At 52.8% G+C, this 19,270-nt stretch overlaps 2 protein-coding genes across 3 annotated transcripts; one reads left to right on the top strand and one right to left on the bottom strand.

The window, feature by feature from the left end:
• The first annotated feature begins 1,507 nt into the window (after window positions 1–1,507).
• VAT1 (vesicle amine transport 1) lies at window positions 1,508–8,466 on the top strand. The gene is made up of 6 exons (XM_044247842.1): window positions 1,508–1,984; window positions 4,988–5,195; window positions 5,600–5,770; window positions 5,866–5,955; window positions 6,496–6,737; window positions 6,868–8,466. The coding sequence occupies exons 1-6, from the start codon at window positions 1,577–1,579 to the stop codon at window positions 6,949–6,951; spliced, it is 1,203 nt and encodes a 400-aa protein (XP_044103777.1). The 5' UTR covers window positions 1,508–1,576; the 3' UTR covers window positions 6,952–8,466.
• Window positions 8,467–8,588: 122 nt separating this feature from the next.
• Window positions 8,589–18,081, bottom strand: IFI35 (interferon induced protein 35). Of its 2 annotated transcripts, none has more exons than XM_044247844.1 (7): window positions 17,878–18,081; window positions 10,367–10,465; window positions 9,840–9,987; window positions 9,639–9,745; window positions 9,358–9,544; window positions 9,153–9,259; window positions 8,589–8,939 (listed from the first exon to the last, which is right to left on the bottom strand). In XM_044247844.1, exons 1-7 carry the CDS (start codon window positions 17,890–17,892, stop codon window positions 8,748–8,750), a joined length of 855 nt encoding a protein of 284 aa, XP_044103779.1. In that variant the 5' UTR covers window positions 17,893–18,081; the 3' UTR covers window positions 8,589–8,747. The 2 variants fall into 2 exon arrangements, with proteins under 2 accessions (XP_044103779.1, XP_044103778.1); XM_044247843.1 differs by having other exon boundaries at window positions 9,141–9,259.
• Window positions 18,082–19,270: the final 1,189 nt, after the last annotated feature.

Below are 19,270 nucleotides of genomic sequence, written 5' to 3' on the forward strand. Positions count from 1 at the left end.
GAGTCTCGGGCCTTCTGTGTGCCCACGCGTACACGCCGGTGTGCTAGTGCGGACACGCGCGGGGGCAGCCATCCACTTCCTGAACATGAGGGGGCGCGAGATGGTAGAGAAGGAGGGAGTCTTTTGGGTTCGTTCTTCCCCCTCCTCTCTCAATGTCCCGGCAGGGAGTCTTGGGGATATGAAGGTAGGGACTCCAGCAAACCCACCCGGTCAATGGTGACATCATGGCTTTTCGTCCCCATAGCAACGGACGGCCTAGTCTGGGGCTGGGGTGTCTCAACCGCGGGCCTGGACTAACAGGGAAGTGTGGATTAGTTTCTCCAGCCAAGCTCAGGGTGGAAAGTTTTGGGGGAGCTGCGTCCTCTGGTGGATACTTAGGGGAGACAGAGATGGGGAGGAAGATAGAATTGCCTACAGTGACAGCCTTGATGGAGCCAGAGACAAGCTCTAGTCATTTCAGGCTTGATTCGGAGTCTAACGATAATCACACCACAGTTTCGCGCTTGCATGACATCTTTTACCCTTTAAAAGCGCTTCTTGGGGCGCCTGGCTGGCTCAGTGGGTTAAAGCCTCTGCTTTCGGCTCAGGTCATGATCCCAGAGTCCTGGGATCAGCCCCGCATTGGGCTCTCTGCTCATCAGGGAGCCTGCTTCCCTTCCTCTCTCTCTACCTGCCCCTCTGCCTACTTGTGATCTCTGTCTGTCAAATAAATAAATAAAATCTTAAAAAAAAAAAAAACTAAATGAAAAAAAGTAAAAGCGCTTCTTTAAATCGGCTATACTCCATTTAATTTTTATCTAGCAAGCAATATCATCACCATTTTACAGAAGGGAAAGTTGAGGCACAGAGCTTTAACAGTCAGATGGAAAGTTTTAAAGACTCAGTCTTGGGATGCCTGGGTGGCTCAGTTGGTTGAGCAGTTGCCTTTGGCTCGGGTCATGATCCCAGCGTCCTGGGATCGAGTCCCACATCGGGCTCCTTGCTCGGCAGGGAGCCTGCTTCTCCCTCTGCCTCTGCCTGCCTCTCTGTCTGCCTGTGCTCGCTCTCTATCCCTCTATCTCTGATAAATAAATAAAATCTTTTTTAAAAAAAATTAAAAAAAAAAAAAAGACTCGGTCTCCCTGCTCCAAGTTGCCACTGCAAGACCACAAGAATGGGTCACATACGGGTAGAGTTTGAGCCTGAAGAACAACTGAGTTGTGTTCTAGGCCACAGGTGGCTGGCTCCCCAAATCTGATGTAAGCTCAGGTTTTGTGATTGTCCTTCAGACTGTCCTTTTAACATATTAACTTGCATAAGGTTTATTATGAATAAATAAAATTAAGTCGCAGTCTGCATGACCTTAAGAATGCCCTCGCGCGGGTCTCTCTCCAAACATTCCTGGTCTCCACCTCCCGCGGTCCTGCAACTTCGCGGGGCCGCTGGCCCTTTAAGTAAGCCCGCGAGGCCCCGCCCTCGGCCTGGCGCCCCGCCCCTCCAGCGAGCAGTCGGCAGCCGCCGCTCCTCCCGCCGCGCGCCCCGCCCTCCCCAGCTGTGCACCCTCGGTCCAGCTGCGCGCTCGTCGGGAGTCCCAGACATGTCCGCGGAGAGAGAGGTAGCCGAGGTAGCCACTGTGGTGGCGGCGGCCGAAGCAGGGGCCGGAGAAGACGCCTCTTCTCAGCCCCCGAAAGCCGAGGCCGCTGGCGACGCCCAGCCATCCGCGACTTCCGAGGGGGCCGCCGCCGCGTCGTCGCCGCCGCTGCGGTGCTTGGTGCTCACCGGCTTCGGCGGCTACGACAAGGTGAAGCTGCAGAGCCGGCCTGCCGTGGCACCGGCCCCCGGTCCCGGCCAGCTGACGCTGCGCGTCCGGGCTTGCGGGCTCAACTTCGCCGACCTTATGGCTCGGCAGGGGCTGTACGACCGGCTACCGCCGCTGCCCCTCACTCCGGGCATGGAGGGCGCCGGCGTAGTGATCGCGGTGGGCGAGGGAGTCAACGACCGCAAGGTGAGCGGGACAGGGCAGGGCAGGGCGAGGCTGCCCAGGCCACAGAAGAGTGGGGCTCGAGTGGGCGGGGGCCGGGGGTGTGGCAGGGCGGAAGAAACTGGCACCGACCCGGGCAGACGGGCATGGAAGGCGTTGTAAGGAGCCTGTGTTACGAGGGCCATGGGGAACTGGGTTTATATTGGAGGGTAGGTAGTGTAGATACAGTTATCGCCCCCTCCCCAACCATTTTTAATTGTGGCCGCCGCCCAGAAGCGGCGACGGTGACGGTGGTTTAGGGTTGGAGGTGCGGGGGGGGGGGACACAATAAGGCACCCGTGCGCATGCGCACAATGACCTTACAGCTCTCCCCCACCCGCCCCCTGCCAACACCCCCGATTAAAACCACACCTGTACCCCCCCGCCATCAAACACTGCCTGGGTAATTGTGGTCTGTGACCCTGAGTACGGATTAGTGCTTTTACCCCCGAGGGAGCTTGAGGAGCTGTGTAGTCCGGGTTGGGCGGGGACGCATGACCCTGCCAGAGCCCCAGTCACATGCAGCCCCGTGGTCTGTGGGGGTGTGAGGAGGCCCCTCCCAGAGCAGGGCCAAAGAGACGAGGCACGCCCATCATGGAGGAGAGGGAGCCTGCCACCCGCTCTTCCACTGGATTTACACGGCTGCTCTCATCTTGGCCATGGTGGGGGCGAGATTGGGTCTCTGGATCTTTGTCTTAGGCTCTCTGTATCCCGTGACTGCACTGCCTCCTTCTCTAGTGACTCAACCAGCGGAGCCACGACCCCAGGCTGCCCTTGGGAACGTTGAGGGGACGGGAGTGGGGGGAACACGCCTCTGCCTTCGCCTTCCTCCGGGAGGACCCTGGGCTCAGAAAGCCCTGCGGTGCCCATTTGGACTGGAGTGTGGGGGTGTGGCACTGAGAGCAGGTTGGCCCAGCTCTGCCGGTCTGTTTCTCCTTTCGTTTATCATTAATCTTGGCCACAACCCGGACAGCGGAGAATTCGCGACTTTTTGAGGGACCCGGGGTGAAGCCTTTGCACGTCATTTGTTTGGGTGTTTCTTTTTGGAATCAGCTCCCTGCAAAAGAGGCCCCTCCAGACGCAGCCTTCCTCTTGCAGGACCTGCTAGTCCCAGGTCCCAGAGCTGGAATTCTTGGATTTATTGTGCATGTCCACATCTCCTCCTTAGAGGGCTTCTGCCTCTATCCAGCTCTGGCCCCACCCTTTCCACTGACTTCTGAGTAATCCCATTCTTGAGAAGGTGCTAAGAGGAATTTGTGTGTGTGTGATGGGTGAGTGGGGGGGAATTGTAGTTCATGTTTGAAGGCCACCCACCTAACCTCCCTCCCCACACTTTCCGCTTAGTAAATACAGGATATCCTGTCCAGGGCAAGAACCTGATGTAAGAGGCTGGATTCTGTGGGGAGAGCCCTCCTTCCCTCCTGATGTCTGGAAAGGGGGAGGGGTCGGCTTTAGCCTGGTTAGGTGAGCCTTGCTCTGCGCCACATGGGTCACAACCCTGGCTGGACACTGCACTTTCCAGCAGTCCCGGGCTGTTTCTGAGTCTCCTAGTCCTGAATCCTAGGGTGGAATGCTTCCATTCCCCAAACCTCATTTCAGGCCAGTGCTTGCAAGGAAACATCCCAGCCTGCCTTCAGTCCTCATCAGTGGAGTATGGGGCTTTGAGGACATGAAAAGGGGTGGGTGTGGGAACCCCATGCCCTCTCTCCATGGATCCCAAGTCTCCTTAATATACAGAATTCCCATCATCCCTGGCAGGGACCAAAACAGACCTGGATTGTCCTGGAATAGCACCCACACTTTTCTCTCCATGGCCTTCAGAGTGAGGAGAGGCCTTGGGCCTTCAGAGTGAGGAGAGGCCTTGCTTTCTCCAACGGTTGCTCCCTTTCCTCTGCCCTCCTCTTGACCCCAGAGGCTAAACTGGAGGGAAAGATTCTGGGTTTTTTTTGTTGTTTTTTTTTTTAAAGATTTTATTTGTTTATTTGACAGACAGAGATCACCAGTAGACAGAGAGGCAGGCAGAGAGAGAGAGAGAGGGAAGCAGGCTCCCTGCTGAGCAGAGAGCCCAATGCGGGACTCGATCCCAGGACGCTGAGATCATGACCTGAGCCGAAGGCAGCGGCTTAACCCACTGAGCCACCCAGGCGCCCGAAAGATTCTGTTTTCTTAGCTCCCTTTCCCTCCTGCCACGAGGCTCTTGCACAGGTGGCCAGGGCTGGTTGCAGGGACAGGTTGCCTCTTCCTTTTGGACTGGGGCTGTGTGGCTGTCCTTGTCCACCACCCCAGCTTCCTGTCTCTGGGTGAGGGTGTTTTCTGGGCCCCCAGTAGTGCTGGCTCAAATGCTTCTCATGAGGTAATTGCACCAGCCCTAGAGGCTTTACAGGGACTTTATCGTTGTTATTACCTAATACTGTGAACTCTTTGCTCTGTGCCAGACATTGGGCTAAAAATTACTGAGTGATTTTTTTTTTGCCACTTAATCCTCATAATTGCTCTATTTTTCACAGACAAGAAAACTGAGGCTCAGAAAGGTTAAATAGTTTTTATTTGCCCAAGGTCACACTGTCAGTAAACAGCAGAGTCCATTTTTTGACCAAAACAGTTTAATGTCTTTAACAATACTTCGTTCAGCCCTAAGTATAAGCTTCTTGCATTCAGGGGTCTTACACAATAGTGAAGCATAAGATCTGTAAAGTCCAGATAAGGACGGTATCTACCTCAAAGAGCTGAGAAGGATTAATCCACTATTTATATGTAATAAGCTTATTACAGCTCTTAGAATAGGGCCTGGCCTCTGGCAAGCACTCCAGTAAGGGTAAGTTGTTATTGTTTTCCATGGTGTTATTATTACTATTAGCATGAGGACTGTGGCTGCTTTTATTGCTACTTCATTGCCAGGAAGAAGGCCTTGTACATAGTAGAAGGTCATAAATCGCCAGTGGGTGAATGAACAAGGGACTGAATGATGCTCTTCTTTCATTCTTCAAGGTAGGGGACCGGGTGATGGTGTTGATCCGGTCAGGCATGTGGCAGGAGGAGGTGACTGTGCCCTCAGCCCAGACCTTCCAGATGCCTGAGGCCATGACCTTTGAGGAAGCGGCTGCCTTGCTGGTCAATTACATCACAGCCTACATGGTCCTCTTTGACTTCGGCAATCTACGGCCCGGCCACAGCGTCTTGGTACACATGGCCGCAGGTGACAGGCCCCCCTCCCTTTATCCCCCCTCCTTACCCCACCAAGATTTCCTTGGGGCCCCTTCCCTGCTGCCTGTCTGGACGGTCGTCATGGCAACACCAGGCTGCCTTGGCCTATGGCTCCCAGAGGCCTCTGCCTTATTGTTGCCGTGGTAACATTCAGGCTCCAGGTCCAGCCTGGTGTGCTATCCATAGCAACGTGCCCTCAGCCGGCGGCCCCTCCTTTGCCAGCTACCCTCCCCCCCCATTTCTCAGTCATGGCCATTGGACCCAGTTGTGAGGAGAGAAAGCCTCAAAATGTGCCCAGGCCCATTGAGGATGATGAGCAAAGTCCTTGAGGGACAAGAATGGAGAGCGGCGGCAGGGTGACTCCAGTTCCTGCCTCATGAAAGGGTCTTGCTGCAGGGGGTGTGGGCATGGCCGCCTTGCAGCTGTGCCGCACAGTGGAGAACGTGACGGTGTTCGGGACGGCCTCGGCCAGCAAGCATGAGGTGCTGAAAGAGAATGGGGTCACACACCCCATTGACTATCACACGACTGACTACGTGGATGAGATCAAGAAGATCTCCCCAAAAGGTGCAGCTGGGGGTTGGGATCTGGGTGGGGGCAGGATGGCCCAGGATAGGGAGGGGCACCTAACGCTGTTCCTGGCTCCCCCCCACCCCCGACAGGAGTGGACATCGTCATGGACCCTCTGGGTGGGTCAGATACTGCCAAGGGCTACAACCTCCTCAAACCCATGGGCAAAGTGGTCACCTATGGTGAGTTTGCAGGCCGGGGGTGGAGAGGGCTGTGAGGGGAAGCCAGCTGTGTCTGAAGGGCAGGCTGCGGAGGCCCAGGGACTCTGGGACTCAAGCAGGCATCAGGGTTAAAGTGAGGACGGGTAAGGCGTCCAGATCGCTGCCTCTGGGGTGCAGCTGATGGCATTCTCATTTGCTCCTTTTCCTGCGAGTCACACGCAGTGAATTCTGTGTTCTTTCCGTGCTCCTCTTTGGGGTTTATTCCAGATGCAAAATCCATCCACCTGCCTTCCTTTGTTCTGCTCTCTTGGGCTTCTTGGGCAAGCTGCATTTTCTTCTGGAAAACACACCCACAAAAATCAGCAAATAAATAAAGATGGGGGCAGTTTTGAGTCGGCTGGAGCGCATCTGGGACTGGCAGCCAGCGGGCGGAGGGTCCTCCTGTCATTCCCCGCACTGCCGGGGATGCTTGTGACTGGCCCTTGGGGACCGAGGAGCGTTGTTTCAGGCAGGGATGCGCCGGGCACCCAGACTCACGGGCCACGGTGCCTCGTCCCGCAGGAATGGCCAACCTGCTGACGGGCCCCAAGCGGAACCTGATGGCCCTGGCGCGCACGTGGTGGAACCAGTTCAGTGTGACGGCCCTGCAGCTGCTGCCTGCCAACCGTGCCGTGTGTGGCTTCCACCTGGGCTACCTGGAGGGCGAGGTGGAGCTGGTCCGAGGCGTGGTGGCCCGCCTCCTGGCTCTGTACAACCAGGGCCGCATCAAACCGCACATCGACTCTGTGTGGCCCTTTGAGAAGGTGAGTGGGATCCCTGCGTGGGGGTTGCTCTGGGAGCTGGGGTTCTGAGAAGAGAAGGGCTGGCTCCTTCTGGCTGGCTCTCCGGGGGGACTGGGCAGCCCTGGGAGCCGGGTGTTGGCTTCCTCCCCAGGTGGCGGACGCCATGAAGCAGATGCAGGAGAAGAAGAATGTGGGCAAAGTCCTCCTGGTGCCTGGACCAGAGAAGGAGAACTAGGGCGGAGGCTGGCAGACCCTCAGGGCCCCGGGAAGAGAGACACCGGGGGCCGCGCTGTGCTGGTCTCCAAACTCTTCACATTTCATCCTCTGTCATCATGCTCTGCCCTCTCTCCCCTGAAGGTCTCCATCCTGATAGCCTCTCCCCAGCCCTGTTCTGTCTCCTGAGGCAGGGCTGCCCCCTCCCCCCCTTCCTGCCCTCCGAAGAGGTTGGGAAGTGACCACTTGGATGTCTGGGCCCTGCCAAGGGGACAGGGAGGGTCAGAGGGAGGCCGGCTGCTTCCTGCCCCCACCCTTTCCCTGGGCCTGCTGTGCTGCTTTTGTGCCAAGGTTAGCCGATCCCTTTCCGTCCAGTTCTGTGTGCTCCCCCCACTCCCCGCCTCATCTCCCACTCCTGCCCCTGCCCCACCCCGACCCCACCCCAAAAGAATTGAAACGTCAGCTCAGGATATGGGGCCAATCTGTGTGAATCCAGCATGTCCCTGTCTTGCCCTCATGTCCCTTCAACCCAGGCCGACCAGTGAGTGCCCCCCTCTGAACTCTGTCACCTCGTTGCATGGCCTTGTCCTTTTGCCCCCATCTCCTTAAGCACACTTGGGCTTCTTCCACCTCTGGGTTTTCTGCCCCTCGTAACCAAGGTTGCCTCTTACAACAAGGGTGGGACTCATACTGCTCCCTTAGGTCACAACTCTGAGGGAGGGACACAGAGTCCCCCCCCCCAATCAACCCCCCTGCTGCTCCCCACCCTTCACTGAGTTCTCTGGAGTTGTTCTCAGTGCCTTAGCAATGGAAAACCTGTGCGTGTATGTGTGTGGGGGGGTGTCCCTGTCTCATACCTCCTTCTCTACCCCATACTCCCCAGTGCCTTCTTCTGCTGGAGCTGGGGTTTTGCTGCCTCCCAGTCCCACAACACTGCCAAAAATCTGTGTGCATGCCAGTGGCGGGTGGGGGGGCAGCCCCGAGCCGCCTGGGGTCTGTGCCATGTCCTGTCTCTGGGGCTGTCATTTCTGTCTGGGTGGTGGAGGAGAAGAAGGCGGGGAAGCTCTCCCAGCCTTGCAGGCAAGCGTGGCACTTACCAGCCAGAGCTCTGAGAGGCGATGCCATCTGTTTTTTGTTCTGGGACCAAAGTAAAAATCAAATCCCATTTCCCGTGTTGTCAAGGGAGGCCCACTGCCTTCTCAGAGCAGGGGCAGCTTTTCGAACTCAGCCCCAAACTTTGTTTACATGGGTGGGGAGATGGAACAGGGGAATAAAGAGGGGGGCGGTTTAGGACCTGGGCCGCTGGAACCAAAGTGGGGGCTTCCTGGCGTAGGGGTGTAACTCTGTCTGCTCTCTGATAGGGAATTAGGTAGGGTTCTTGACCAGCCACTGCCAGGGGGAGGTGGGGGGAGGGGCTCAGCCTCTTCATTGTCTAAACAAGGCCTACACGTGTGAAGTGCGATTTCTGCTTTTGTGTACCCCACCCCATTTTACCGAAGCTGCCTTTGTGTTTGTGTCAATAAAAAGCCAAACCCTGGGTCCTGGATGTTGCCTCTTGAGAGGTGGAGGGGAAGGTGGGCTCCCAGAAAGCCAGGGCCCAGAGTAGTATCTGGTTAGGGTTCCTCCTGCCATGCTCAAATCAAGTTTCCTTTCAGGAAATGAGAAGGTCACACCACTTTTTATTGTTCTTGGGCAGTGTTTCACAACCCATAATCCCTGCTGCCGTTGACCCGCACGATCTCTTGCACCCGTGCGCCCAATTCCAGTCTGGTTCGAGAGGCTTGGCAGAGGGGTGTGGGCGACAAGGAGGGCGGGCTCTTAGTCTGATGCGGCAGTGAAGACTGCCAGGCCCCGCTGTCCCGGGGGCACGACCCTCAGGGCTTCCACCTCCCCACCTCCACGGGAGGGCTTCTGGAAGTGGATCTCTAGGATATCCTGCAGCTCCGGGCCATCCAGCACATCGGGAATGTTGAGCACTAGCACTGACTGGGGTACCGGCCGGAACGTGATCTGGAAAAAGAGCCGGGAGATGGGCAAAGTCTCCTGAGAGTCAGGGACCAGGGGTAGGTGGTGCTCCTGGGGGTAAAGGAAGGGCAAGGAGGCCAGAGAGGCTAGCAATGGGAAGGACAATGGCGTTTGGGGGCTCTGATCCTTTCCTGGGCAAGTTTCTGGCAGGCGGACAGGTGTGGGGCCCAGCCCCCGATGCTCTACCTTCCCACTTACGTCAGCCTTCTGGATCTCCCCACTGAGGTAGGGAGAGACTCTCAAAGGGAACTTGTGCTCGCCCAGTGGCACTGTGAACTGGCCAATCTGGCACAGGTACTGGGCCACTGCGGGGAGAGAGAGGGATGGACCTCTAGCATCCAGGGCTCTACTCCCCCGGGGCCTGAGGCCTCCATCAACCCCAGTCTCGTGGCAGGGCCCTCACCTGTGTCCTTAGTGAAACCCAGCACGACAGCCCCTCGCAGCAGCTCCCGAGTCTCCACGTCACCACCCCCGTTCCTGGTCTTGCCAAAGAAGATCTCCAGCTTGTCCAGCAGCTCCTCCTCACTCAGCCGGAGCCCTGCGGGAAACCCACTGACCAGCACGCTCCGCCTGCTTACCTGAGTGGACACCTAGGGGCAGACAGGAAGGAGAGGTCCAGCCCTGCTCCTCGGGGCCCCAGTGCATGGCAGCCCTGCATGTCCCAGGACCCTGCTGCTCTGTCACCTGGACGGCGGTCACCACAGGCAGCTCCAGAGCCTGCACTTGAACTCGCAGCCGGCATTCCTCTATGTGGATCTCATGCTCCTTCTGTTGCAGCACCCTCTGGGCCACTAGGGCGGGGGAGCAGGGTCAGTGCAGGGGGGGTAGGCGAGGGGGTGAGGGAAGCCTCCCAACCTCTTTCCTGGGGCCTCTTGGAGAGCTCACCCTTGGGGTCATCGAAGGTGACCAGAGCAGAGCCTCCTGGCAGAGGATAGGAGATCCTCACTTCAGAAACCAAACACTTGGGTGCTTCCTGGCCCTGCTTAGTGTGTCCTTGGAACACCAGGGGGACTGCAGTTGACAGGAATGGGACCTGGAGGTGGGGGAGGGGAGGCTGATGCAGCCTTCAAGGGTGGGAGAGCCCCCCCCGCCCCATCTCAGGAGGAAAACGTTCCACGTGATCGATGCTGGGGATGAATACATTTATTGAAAGAGCTGGGTGAATGAGCAGATGAAGTTAGGTTACGCCTGAACTGGCACGTTAGACCCAAGATCTGAGCTTGTCCTTGCACAGCAGCCCTGCAAGTTTGGTAGCTCCACTTTACAGATGAGAAAGCAGGTCCAGAAAGTTCAAGTCCAGAAAGTTCAAGTCACATACTTGAGGTCACACAGCAAGGAGATGGCAGAGCCAGGAGAGAAACTAACTTCTAGTTCTTCCTCCCAGGCCACCCACCCCCAACACCCCCACTTACCTGGTCTCGGGTTTGGTCCCTGAGCTCCCTTCTCCGCTGCTGCAGCTCCCGCAGCCGGTCCTTTAGTCTGGCCTGTTCCTCCCGAAGGGCACCCAGGGTCTGTTAGAACAGGGGGGACATGACCACGCATCTGCCTGCCTTCCTGGAGAAGGAGCCCAGGGAGAGGGGACCCTACTGTGGAATCTCCCACCAGCAGAGCTGATGCTCAGCTCCAGAACAGCCCAACCCCTTTCCCCTGCCCCCGGGCTGGATCTTGGCTGGCCTCATCTCTGGGGGCCTGGATGCTCTCTTGGGGGTCCAGGAGGAACCTTGGGTACAATCACAACTGTTTTTTACAGGAGGCCTTGCTTTTAACAAACACTGACTGAACTCCTGCTGAGGTGTGCTGGGCACTGACACAGGGAGACACAGGGACAAGAGGCCAGCCCTCGGGTCTGAAGGAAACAGTACCCCAGACAGTGTACCCTCACACAAGGGACTGTGGAGGACATCAGGAGTGTGGAAGAGGGACCGTGCCATAGGACTTAACATCACAAGGGAGGCCTCCAGAAGGAGTGGGGGCTTACAGTGGTAAAATGTCACACTACTAGCTAACCTTTATTAAGCACTTACTGTATGTCAGGCGCTGTGCCAAGCTTTTTATTTTTATTTAAAGATTTTATTTATTTATTTGACAGAGATCACGAGTAGGCAGAGAGGCAGGCATGGGGGTAGGGGGAAGAAAGCTCCCCACTGAGCAGAGAGCCTGACACTCAGGACCCTGAGATCACCACCTGAGTCAAAGGCAGAGGCTTAACCCACTGAGCCACTCAGGTGCCCTGTGTCAAGCTTTTTATATGGAGTGTAACACTCAATTCTTGAAACAACCCTACGAAATAAATTCCCTCTTAACCTTACTTTACAGATGAGGAAACCAAAGTTCAGAGAGGTTAAGTGACTTCCTATCCAGGCTGACTCCAGACTGCTAATCTGTGCTCTCCAGTGAAAAAATCAAGCACCACCCCCTCCACAGCCACAAAAAAAGAAACCAAGCCCAGAGTCAGGGAGCAGTTTACCCCACATCTCCCAGCTTGTCCCTTGACTGCCACTCTTTCTACTGTACTAAGCAGCCTTTCAGGCTGGGTGTGATTTGGAGTGAGTCCAGAGAGAGTGACAACATGGGCAAGGGAATGAGACCAGGGACACGAATAAATGCACCTTTGTTTGTGGGATGGAGTAGATGTTAGCTGGCAGGGTTCACTCTGTGGTTGGGAAGCCTGATAAATAAGGTCGGCTCAGAGAAGCGTGAGCTCACTTGGGAAGGCGGGACTCTTGTCCCAGTCATCTCTGTATCCCCAGTGTCCAGCAGAGTCCCTGCCACAAAACAGACATTCAGTCAATGTGTGTTGAATGAATGAATGACTGCAGTGAATGAATGACAGAATGGGGGCATATTACAGAGGGCACTGAAGATGTTCAGTGTGAGTTCCCTCTTTTTTTTTTTTTTTTAAAGATTTTATTTATTTACTTGACAGGCAGAGATCACAAGTAGGCAGAGAGGCAGGCAGAGAGAGAGAGGAGGGAAGCAGGCTCCCTGCTGAGGAGAGAGCCTCCCAGAACCCTGAGATTATGACCTGAGCCGAAAGCAGAGGCTTTAACCCACTGAGCCACCCAGGTGCCTGAGCTACTGGGGATTCTAGTTTGCTCTATTTTTTTTTTTCCAATTTATTTATTTTCAGAAAAACATTATTCATTATTTTTTCACCACACCCAGTGCTCCATGCAAGCCGTGCCCTCTATAGTACCCACCACCTGGTACCCCAACCTCCCACCCCCCCACTACTTCAAACCCCTCAGACTGTTTTTCAGAGTCCATAGTCTCTCATGGTTCACCTCCCCTTCCAATTTACCCAAATTCCCTACTCCTATTTTTAAGCAGAGGAAAGCTAGAGCTTGATCAAATAATGCTGGTTTATGAGGAGTGAGAAAGGTACCCAGTTCTTCATATTTCTACACATAAGGTGCCTTAAAGGCCGGTCAGATGACATCAATGACTGCAGAGAGTCACTGCAGAGGATAGGGACTCACAAACTGGAGAGAGCGTGTCCCCCACTAAAGTGGCAGCCTCTTCCCAGCTCCAACCCAGATTTTCTCACATGGGAATGTGGTTCCAGTATCCTCTATGTTCCCGTTTTTAAAAAAGATTTTATTTTATTTATTTATATGTGTGAGAAAGTCAGACACTTAACTGAGCCACCCAGGCGACCCTATCGAACCTCATTTTATAGACAAGGAAATTGAGGTTTGTCAGGGCTAATTAATGGGCCAAAGTAAGTCAAACTCAAGGCCACTGAAGACACAAGGGGTCAAGGACAGGACGTGGTGGAAAGGACTCTGGGTTGGAACAACATGTGGGGATGGAAGAAGCCAAGAGGAAGGAAGAACTCTTTGAGGGACAGAGCCTTGGAAATCTAATCTTTGAGGATTATATTTAGTCAGGGGTCAGGGGAGACAAAAGGAATGGCAGAGAGAAAAAAAGAAGGCCTTTGTTTGTGGGATGGAGTAGATGTTAGCTGGCAGGGTTCACTCTGTGGTTGGGAAGCCTGATAAATAAGGTCGGCTCAGAGAAGCGTGAGCTCACTTGGGAAGGCGGGACTCTTGTCCCAGTCATCTCTGTATCCCCAGTGTCCAGCAGAGTCCCTGCCACAAAACAGACATTCAGTCAATGTGTGTTGAATGAATGAATGACTGCAGTGATAAGTGCCAAAGATAAGGAGGGCCAGGGCCAGGACTGGGGACTGTCAGAGATACAGAGGAAGAGGAGGGATGAAGCAACGCTTCACGGAAAGGAGGCTAAAGGGCTCCACGTGCTCATTTGCTTTCTCATTCGCTCATTCACCAATTAGCTACGGAGCCACTACCAAGTGCCAGGCACTGCTCCAGGCTCTGGAAACACAGTGATGAACACAACAGGCACAATTTCCTTGTGGAGTTTGTATTCTAGAGGATGAGCCAGACAGTAAATAGAATCAATAAAATCTACAGTATGCTAGTGGTGAGTGTTGTGGACAGAAGCCAAGCAGGGGAGAATGGAGAATGTTAGAGGCCATCTTAAATGGGGTGATCAGAATAGGCCTTGCTGAGATGATACTGGATCATTTACCTGAAAGAGATGCAGGAGAAAGCCATGTGTACACTTGGGGGAAAGTTCTGTGCACAGGAAGAGCAAGTGCAAAGGCCCTGAGATGGGAGTTTTTGTCGGGTGGATCTGAGGAATAGCAAGGAAGCCAATGAGTAGGAGCGGAGGAATTGAGGGGCTGGGGGCCAGAGAGGAAGTCACAGAGGAGACGGAGTTGGACCATGTCACATCTTTCGCACAATGTGGGGTGGGAAGCCACAGACAGGATGACTTGCTGTTGTGTGACTAGACTGATGTGGGGAAAGGGCACAAGCAGGGAGACCACTGGTGAGGCCATTACAGCATCCAGGAGCGCCATATTGGGGGCTTGGACCATGGGGGAGAAATGGAGGCCAGGGCGCCTGGGTGGCTCAGTGGATTAAGCCGCTGCCTTCGGCTCAGGTCATGATCTCAGAGTCCTGGGATCGAGTCCCACATTGGGCTCTCTGCTCCGCAGGGAGCCTGCTTCCTCCTCTCTCTCTGCCTGCCTCTCTGCCTACTTGTGATCTCTCTCTGTCAAATAAATAAATAAAATCTTTAAAAAATAAAAAAGAAATACACATTTAAAAAAAAAAAAAAAAAGAAATGGAGGCCATGAGGGGCCGTGGAGTCTAGATAGGTTGAAGTTGCTGATGAATTGGAAAAAGAGTGTGGAAGAAAGAAAGGAGTCTGGGGCGCCTGGGTAGCTCAGTGGGTTAAGCCTCTGCCTTTGGCTCAGGTCATGATCCCAGAGTCCTGGGATGGAGCTCTCTGATCAGCAGGAAGCCTGCTTCCCTTCTTCTCTCACTGCCTACCTCTCTGCCTACTTGTGATCTCTGTGTGTCAAATAAATAGATAAAATATTTAAAAAAAATAAATAAAGAGAGGAGTCTGGGATGACTCTAAGCTTTTTGGCCTGAGCGACTAGAAGGAATGAGAGCCATTTTCTGAGATGGGGAAGACTGTGGGTGGAAGAGATTTAGGGCAGAAAATTAAGGGTTTATTTAGAACACATTAGGTATGAAGTGCCTATTTAACATGTCAGTAGAGACGGAGGGTAGCAGTTGCCTCTAGGGATCTAGTATTCAGGGAAGATGTCCAGGCTGGAAGTACACATTTGGGGTTTAGTCATGTAGAGGAGACACAGTCACAGAGTCACAGAGTCACAAAGTTAAGTAAGTTCACAAGAAAGTCTCATACTACTTGAGAGCAACTGGGAGGGAGGTATAGACAGAGGGAGGTCCAAGGGCTGATTTCTGGGTGCCCACCACTAAGAGGTCAGGGGACCAACGAAGCACCAGCCAAGAATACAGGGGACGGGTCAGTGCACCTGGAGGGTGAACAGGAGTGTGAAGAAGGGTTTCAAGGAGGGGGAGCCAGCAGCTGGGCCAAACATTGCTAATTAAGGCCAACAAAGATGAGACACGAGCAACACTCCCGGCGTCAGGACACTCAGTGACCACTGAGCGCCAAAGAAACAGTTCTGCTTATAAGAAACTGCTTATAAGCCAGAAGTTCATGTACAAAGATTACTGCGGCTTTATTTAAAACAGACTAAAAGGGGCGCCTGGGTGGCTCAGTGGGTTAAAGCCTCTGCCTTCGGCTCAGGTCATGATTTCGGGGTCCTGGGATCGAGCCCCATGTTGGGCTCTCTGCTCAGCGGGTAGCCTGCTTCCCCCTCTCTCTCTCTGCCTACTTGTGATCTCTGTCTGTCAGATAAATAAATAAATAAAACAAAATGAGGGGTGCCTAGGTGGCTTGGCCAGTAGAGCATGTGACTCTTGTTCTCAGGGTCTGAGTTCAAGCCCCACTTTTGGTGTAAAACTTTCATTGAAAACAAAATAGGGAGGCCTGTGTGGCTCAGTGGGTTAAGCATCTGCCTTCAGCTCAGGTCATGATCCTGTCGTCCTGGGATCGAGCCCCATGTGGGGCTCCTGGGTCAGCGGGGAGTCTGCTTAGCTTTCGGCACCCCCCCACCCTGTGCTCGCTCTCTCTCTCCCTCACAAATAAATGATTACAATCTTAGAAACAAACCAAAACAATAAAAACAAAACAAAACAAAAAGAAATCTACGCGTCCAACAATAGGGTAATAGCTAAATATATCATGTAAACAATTAAAAGACATAAAGAACATTTAACAATATGAAAAAATGCTCACAATAAGCCAAAAAAGCAAGATATAAAACTGTATAGAAAGTATGGTTCCTATTCTGTTGATTTAAAAAGTTTTATTTCATAAGGATCTTTATTAACACATAAAAACGCATGGGGGTACCTGACTGACTCGGTTTTGGAAGAGTGTGTGACTCTTGGTCTCGGGGTCATGAGTTTCAGCCCCATGTTGGATGTAGAGATTATTTTAAAAACTATAAAATCTTGGGGTGCCTGGGTTGCTCAGTGGGTTAAGCCTCTGTCTTCAGCTTAGGTCATGGTCTCATGATCTCAGGGTCCTGGGATCAAGCCCTGCATCAGGCTCTCTGCTCAGCAGGGAGCCTTCTTCCCCCTTTCTGTCTGCCTGCCTCTCTGCTTACTTGTGATCTCTTTCTATCAAATAAATAAATAAAATCTTAAATATATATATATATATATATATATAATAAAAAGGCATAAAAAAACTCTGGGAAGATAGACACCAAAATGTTATTAACAGGGGTTGTCTCTTAAATCTGAATTTAGTGTGATTAAAAGAAAAGAGGTTCACGAACCCACCTTTCAATATGTAAAGGCCCTTTCAGGAAGTAGTTTTGGCAGAGGTAGAAGATGGGTGAGAATCAAGTATACTTCTTCCCCAAGAATAATCTCAGGGAACTGGGGTTCTGAAATGTTGCCAATAACATTAATAATAATAAACACATACTGTATGCTTAGTAAGTGCGAAGCAGTGTGCTAAGTTTTTACTGTATGGATTTATGGATTATCTGCTTTAATTTTTTTTTTTAAAGATCTATTTATTTGTTTATTTGTCAGAGAGAGAGCACAAGCAGGGGAGCAGCAGGCAGAGGGAGAAACATGCTCCCCACCGAGCAGGGAGCCCAACGCAAGGCTCTCTCCCAGGACTCTGGGGTCATGACCTAAGCAGAAGGCAGACGCTTAATCGACTGAGCCACTCAGGCGTCCCTAAATTTTTTTTTTTTTTTTTAAGATTTTATTTGACAGAGAGAAGCACAGCAAGAGAGGGAACACAAGCAGGGAAAGTGGGAGAAGGAGAAGCAGGCCTCTTCCTGAACAGGGAGGCCGAGGCAGGACTCTATCCCAGGACCCCAGGATCATGCCCCGAGTTGAAGGCAGACATGTAACGACTGAGCAACCCAGGCACCCCCGCCTTTTTTTTTTTTTTTTTAAGAGATTTTTCTTTATTTACTTGACAGAGAGAGATCACAAGTAGGCAGAGAGGCAGGCAGAGAGAGAGGAAGGGAAGCAGGCTCCCTGCTGAGCAGAGAGCCGATGCAGGGCTCCATCCCAGGACCCTGGGATCATGACCTGAGCCCAAGGCAGAGGCTTTAGCCCACTGAGCCACCCAGGCACTCCCCCCTTTTTTCTTAAGTAACCTCTATACCCAGTGTGGGGCTTGAACTCATAACCTGAGATCAGGAGTCACCCACTTTCACCAACTGAACTAGCCAGGCTCCCTGAGCCTGTGAGCTCTCTTATTACACTTGCAGGGCAAATGAAAAATTCCCAAGCAAGACATCTGTGTATTTATAACAGATGGAGTAGTAGCAGCAAGGGAGACTGCAGAAGCTGGAGAGGGGAGGAGATTCATTCATTCCACGGCTGTTTATTGAGTGCCGACTGAATGCCGGGCACAGTGCTGGCATGTCTAGGGATCAAGGGTGAGCAGGCTAGATGGGGAACCAGTCTTAGTCTAGTAGGAGTTGAGGCATCACAGGTCAGGAAAGGGAAGATCACAGCTTGCAAGGCTTAGGGGAGCTCTTGGAGGAGGAATATGTCTGCCTGTGAGCCGGAAGAGGACCCAAGATTCACCTGAAATGAACTGTAAGGCGAGGAACTGTTCAATTCTAGGATGAAATACAAGGAGGGGAAGTTTGTTGGGTGAGATCTCAGGAGATAAGGGTATGAATAAGTCCTAAACTTTTTGGGTCACAGAACCCTTTACCTAAGAACTGAATTCTCTCAGAAAAACGCATTCACACAAAGAATTCATGAGCTCTGAGGCACAGGCTATAGGATTGTCTCTGAGGCAATGGGTTAGGGGAGAGGTAATCCCAGCTGTGTTTCTCCCCTGATGTTCAGCAGGTCTAAGTAAAAGGCAGAGAGGCTTGGCCACCAGACCCCAAGATACCTGCAGATTCCCAGCCAAGGAATGTCCTTTTGCTTCTCCCTCCACCCCCAATACTCTCCTCTTCACTTACGGCATCATCATACATCACTGACGTGGGCCTGGGGTCCGGTTGACAAGAGCCGAGGCTTCAGAGCTGGGCACAAAGTGGCAGTGTCCCCTGTAACTAAACTCTTGCTTGTACCTTCGGAGGTGGCTTCGTCCCCTCCAAGTTGGGCCTGAGTTACACTTGCGAGGGTTCTGTCTGCAGGTTTTGCTTCCACTTTCATTTCAGCAGAACCCCTGCCGTGTGTTTGCACGCCCCCGGCTGGTCTCCCCGCCCCTGGGAGGAGGAGCCCTTCTGGGCTTGGAAGTTGACCTCACCCACTTGAGGCCTGAGAGGAAGACACTCACAAATAACAGCCAAAAGAACGGGGACCCCTATCAACCACTCATTCCAGCCTATCAAGGCCAGTACAAGCCTGTTGATAGAATTCTGTCTGCTGTCAAGATATTTCCCTGGAGCCTAGAAAGATGCTGGGCACATGCAGACTAATTGAGATTAACTGAGAAATGCAACCAGGACGGTTAAAGCCTCTCCAAGTTCACAAAGTTGTACTAATAGCCAGCCATTTGTGGAGAACTGTTCTGTGCCCAATACTGACTCTGCTTCACATGAATTAACTCCGTCTTCCAAACAACCCCACAAAGTTGGTTGTTTTTGCCATTTTACAGATGATTAGTCTAACCACCTGAGGCAGGAAGTGTAGAAACTTGCCCCAGGTCATACTGCTACAAGTCAAGCACATATCCAAACCTGGTTGGAATAGTATTTGAACTTGGGCCTCCAGGTAGAGTGAAGAACTTCTAAATTTCTAGTCAGAGGGTTGAAATTTACTTCCATTTGTGACTGAGTAGGCAAGCTACTTAGGAGTCTGTCTTGAGAGATGCCCAGTACTTACGCGTGAGGAATCAAACACAGAGTTCAGTGCACAGATTTGTTTTCCTACTAACCAGTCCAGGATTTTTCCAGTACTTTACAGACCCAGCCCTTGTTCCACATCCCACGTGGGTATGTGTCAATCAGTGCTTGGTGAACACACCGGTCGGGACTCCTGCTTCCATCAAGGGTCTTAGAACCAGACCAGCTGGAGAGAGCCTATCTCACCAGTAGAGCAGGGTCACAGTATCCAATCAATGGTAAAATGGCAGACTGAAGGGCCACATACCTTTCCTGTAGCAGTGACACAACCATGCCCAAGGGCCTCAAATCACACCTTTTATTGCCAGGTTCTTCTAGGCCATCTGGGGACCTCTTCTGATCTTACTAGGAATGGCTGTTCTGAGGCTCAGGCCTTCATTAGTCCCCACCCCTGCCATCAAGAGCAGTTCTCCAGGGCAGGCCTCATGAGATCAACACAGCTATCAGCAGGTAACCTCCTAGAAATTCTGACCTACTGAACCTCAGGGTGGGATTATGGCACTTT

The sequence above is a fragment of the Neovison vison genome, chromosome 5 (assembly GCF_020171115.1).
Source record: "Neovison vison isolate M4711 chromosome 5, ASM_NN_V1, whole genome shotgun sequence".
In the NCBI taxonomy this organism is placed as follows: Eukaryota; Metazoa; Chordata; class Mammalia; order Carnivora; family Mustelidae; genus Neogale; species Neogale vison.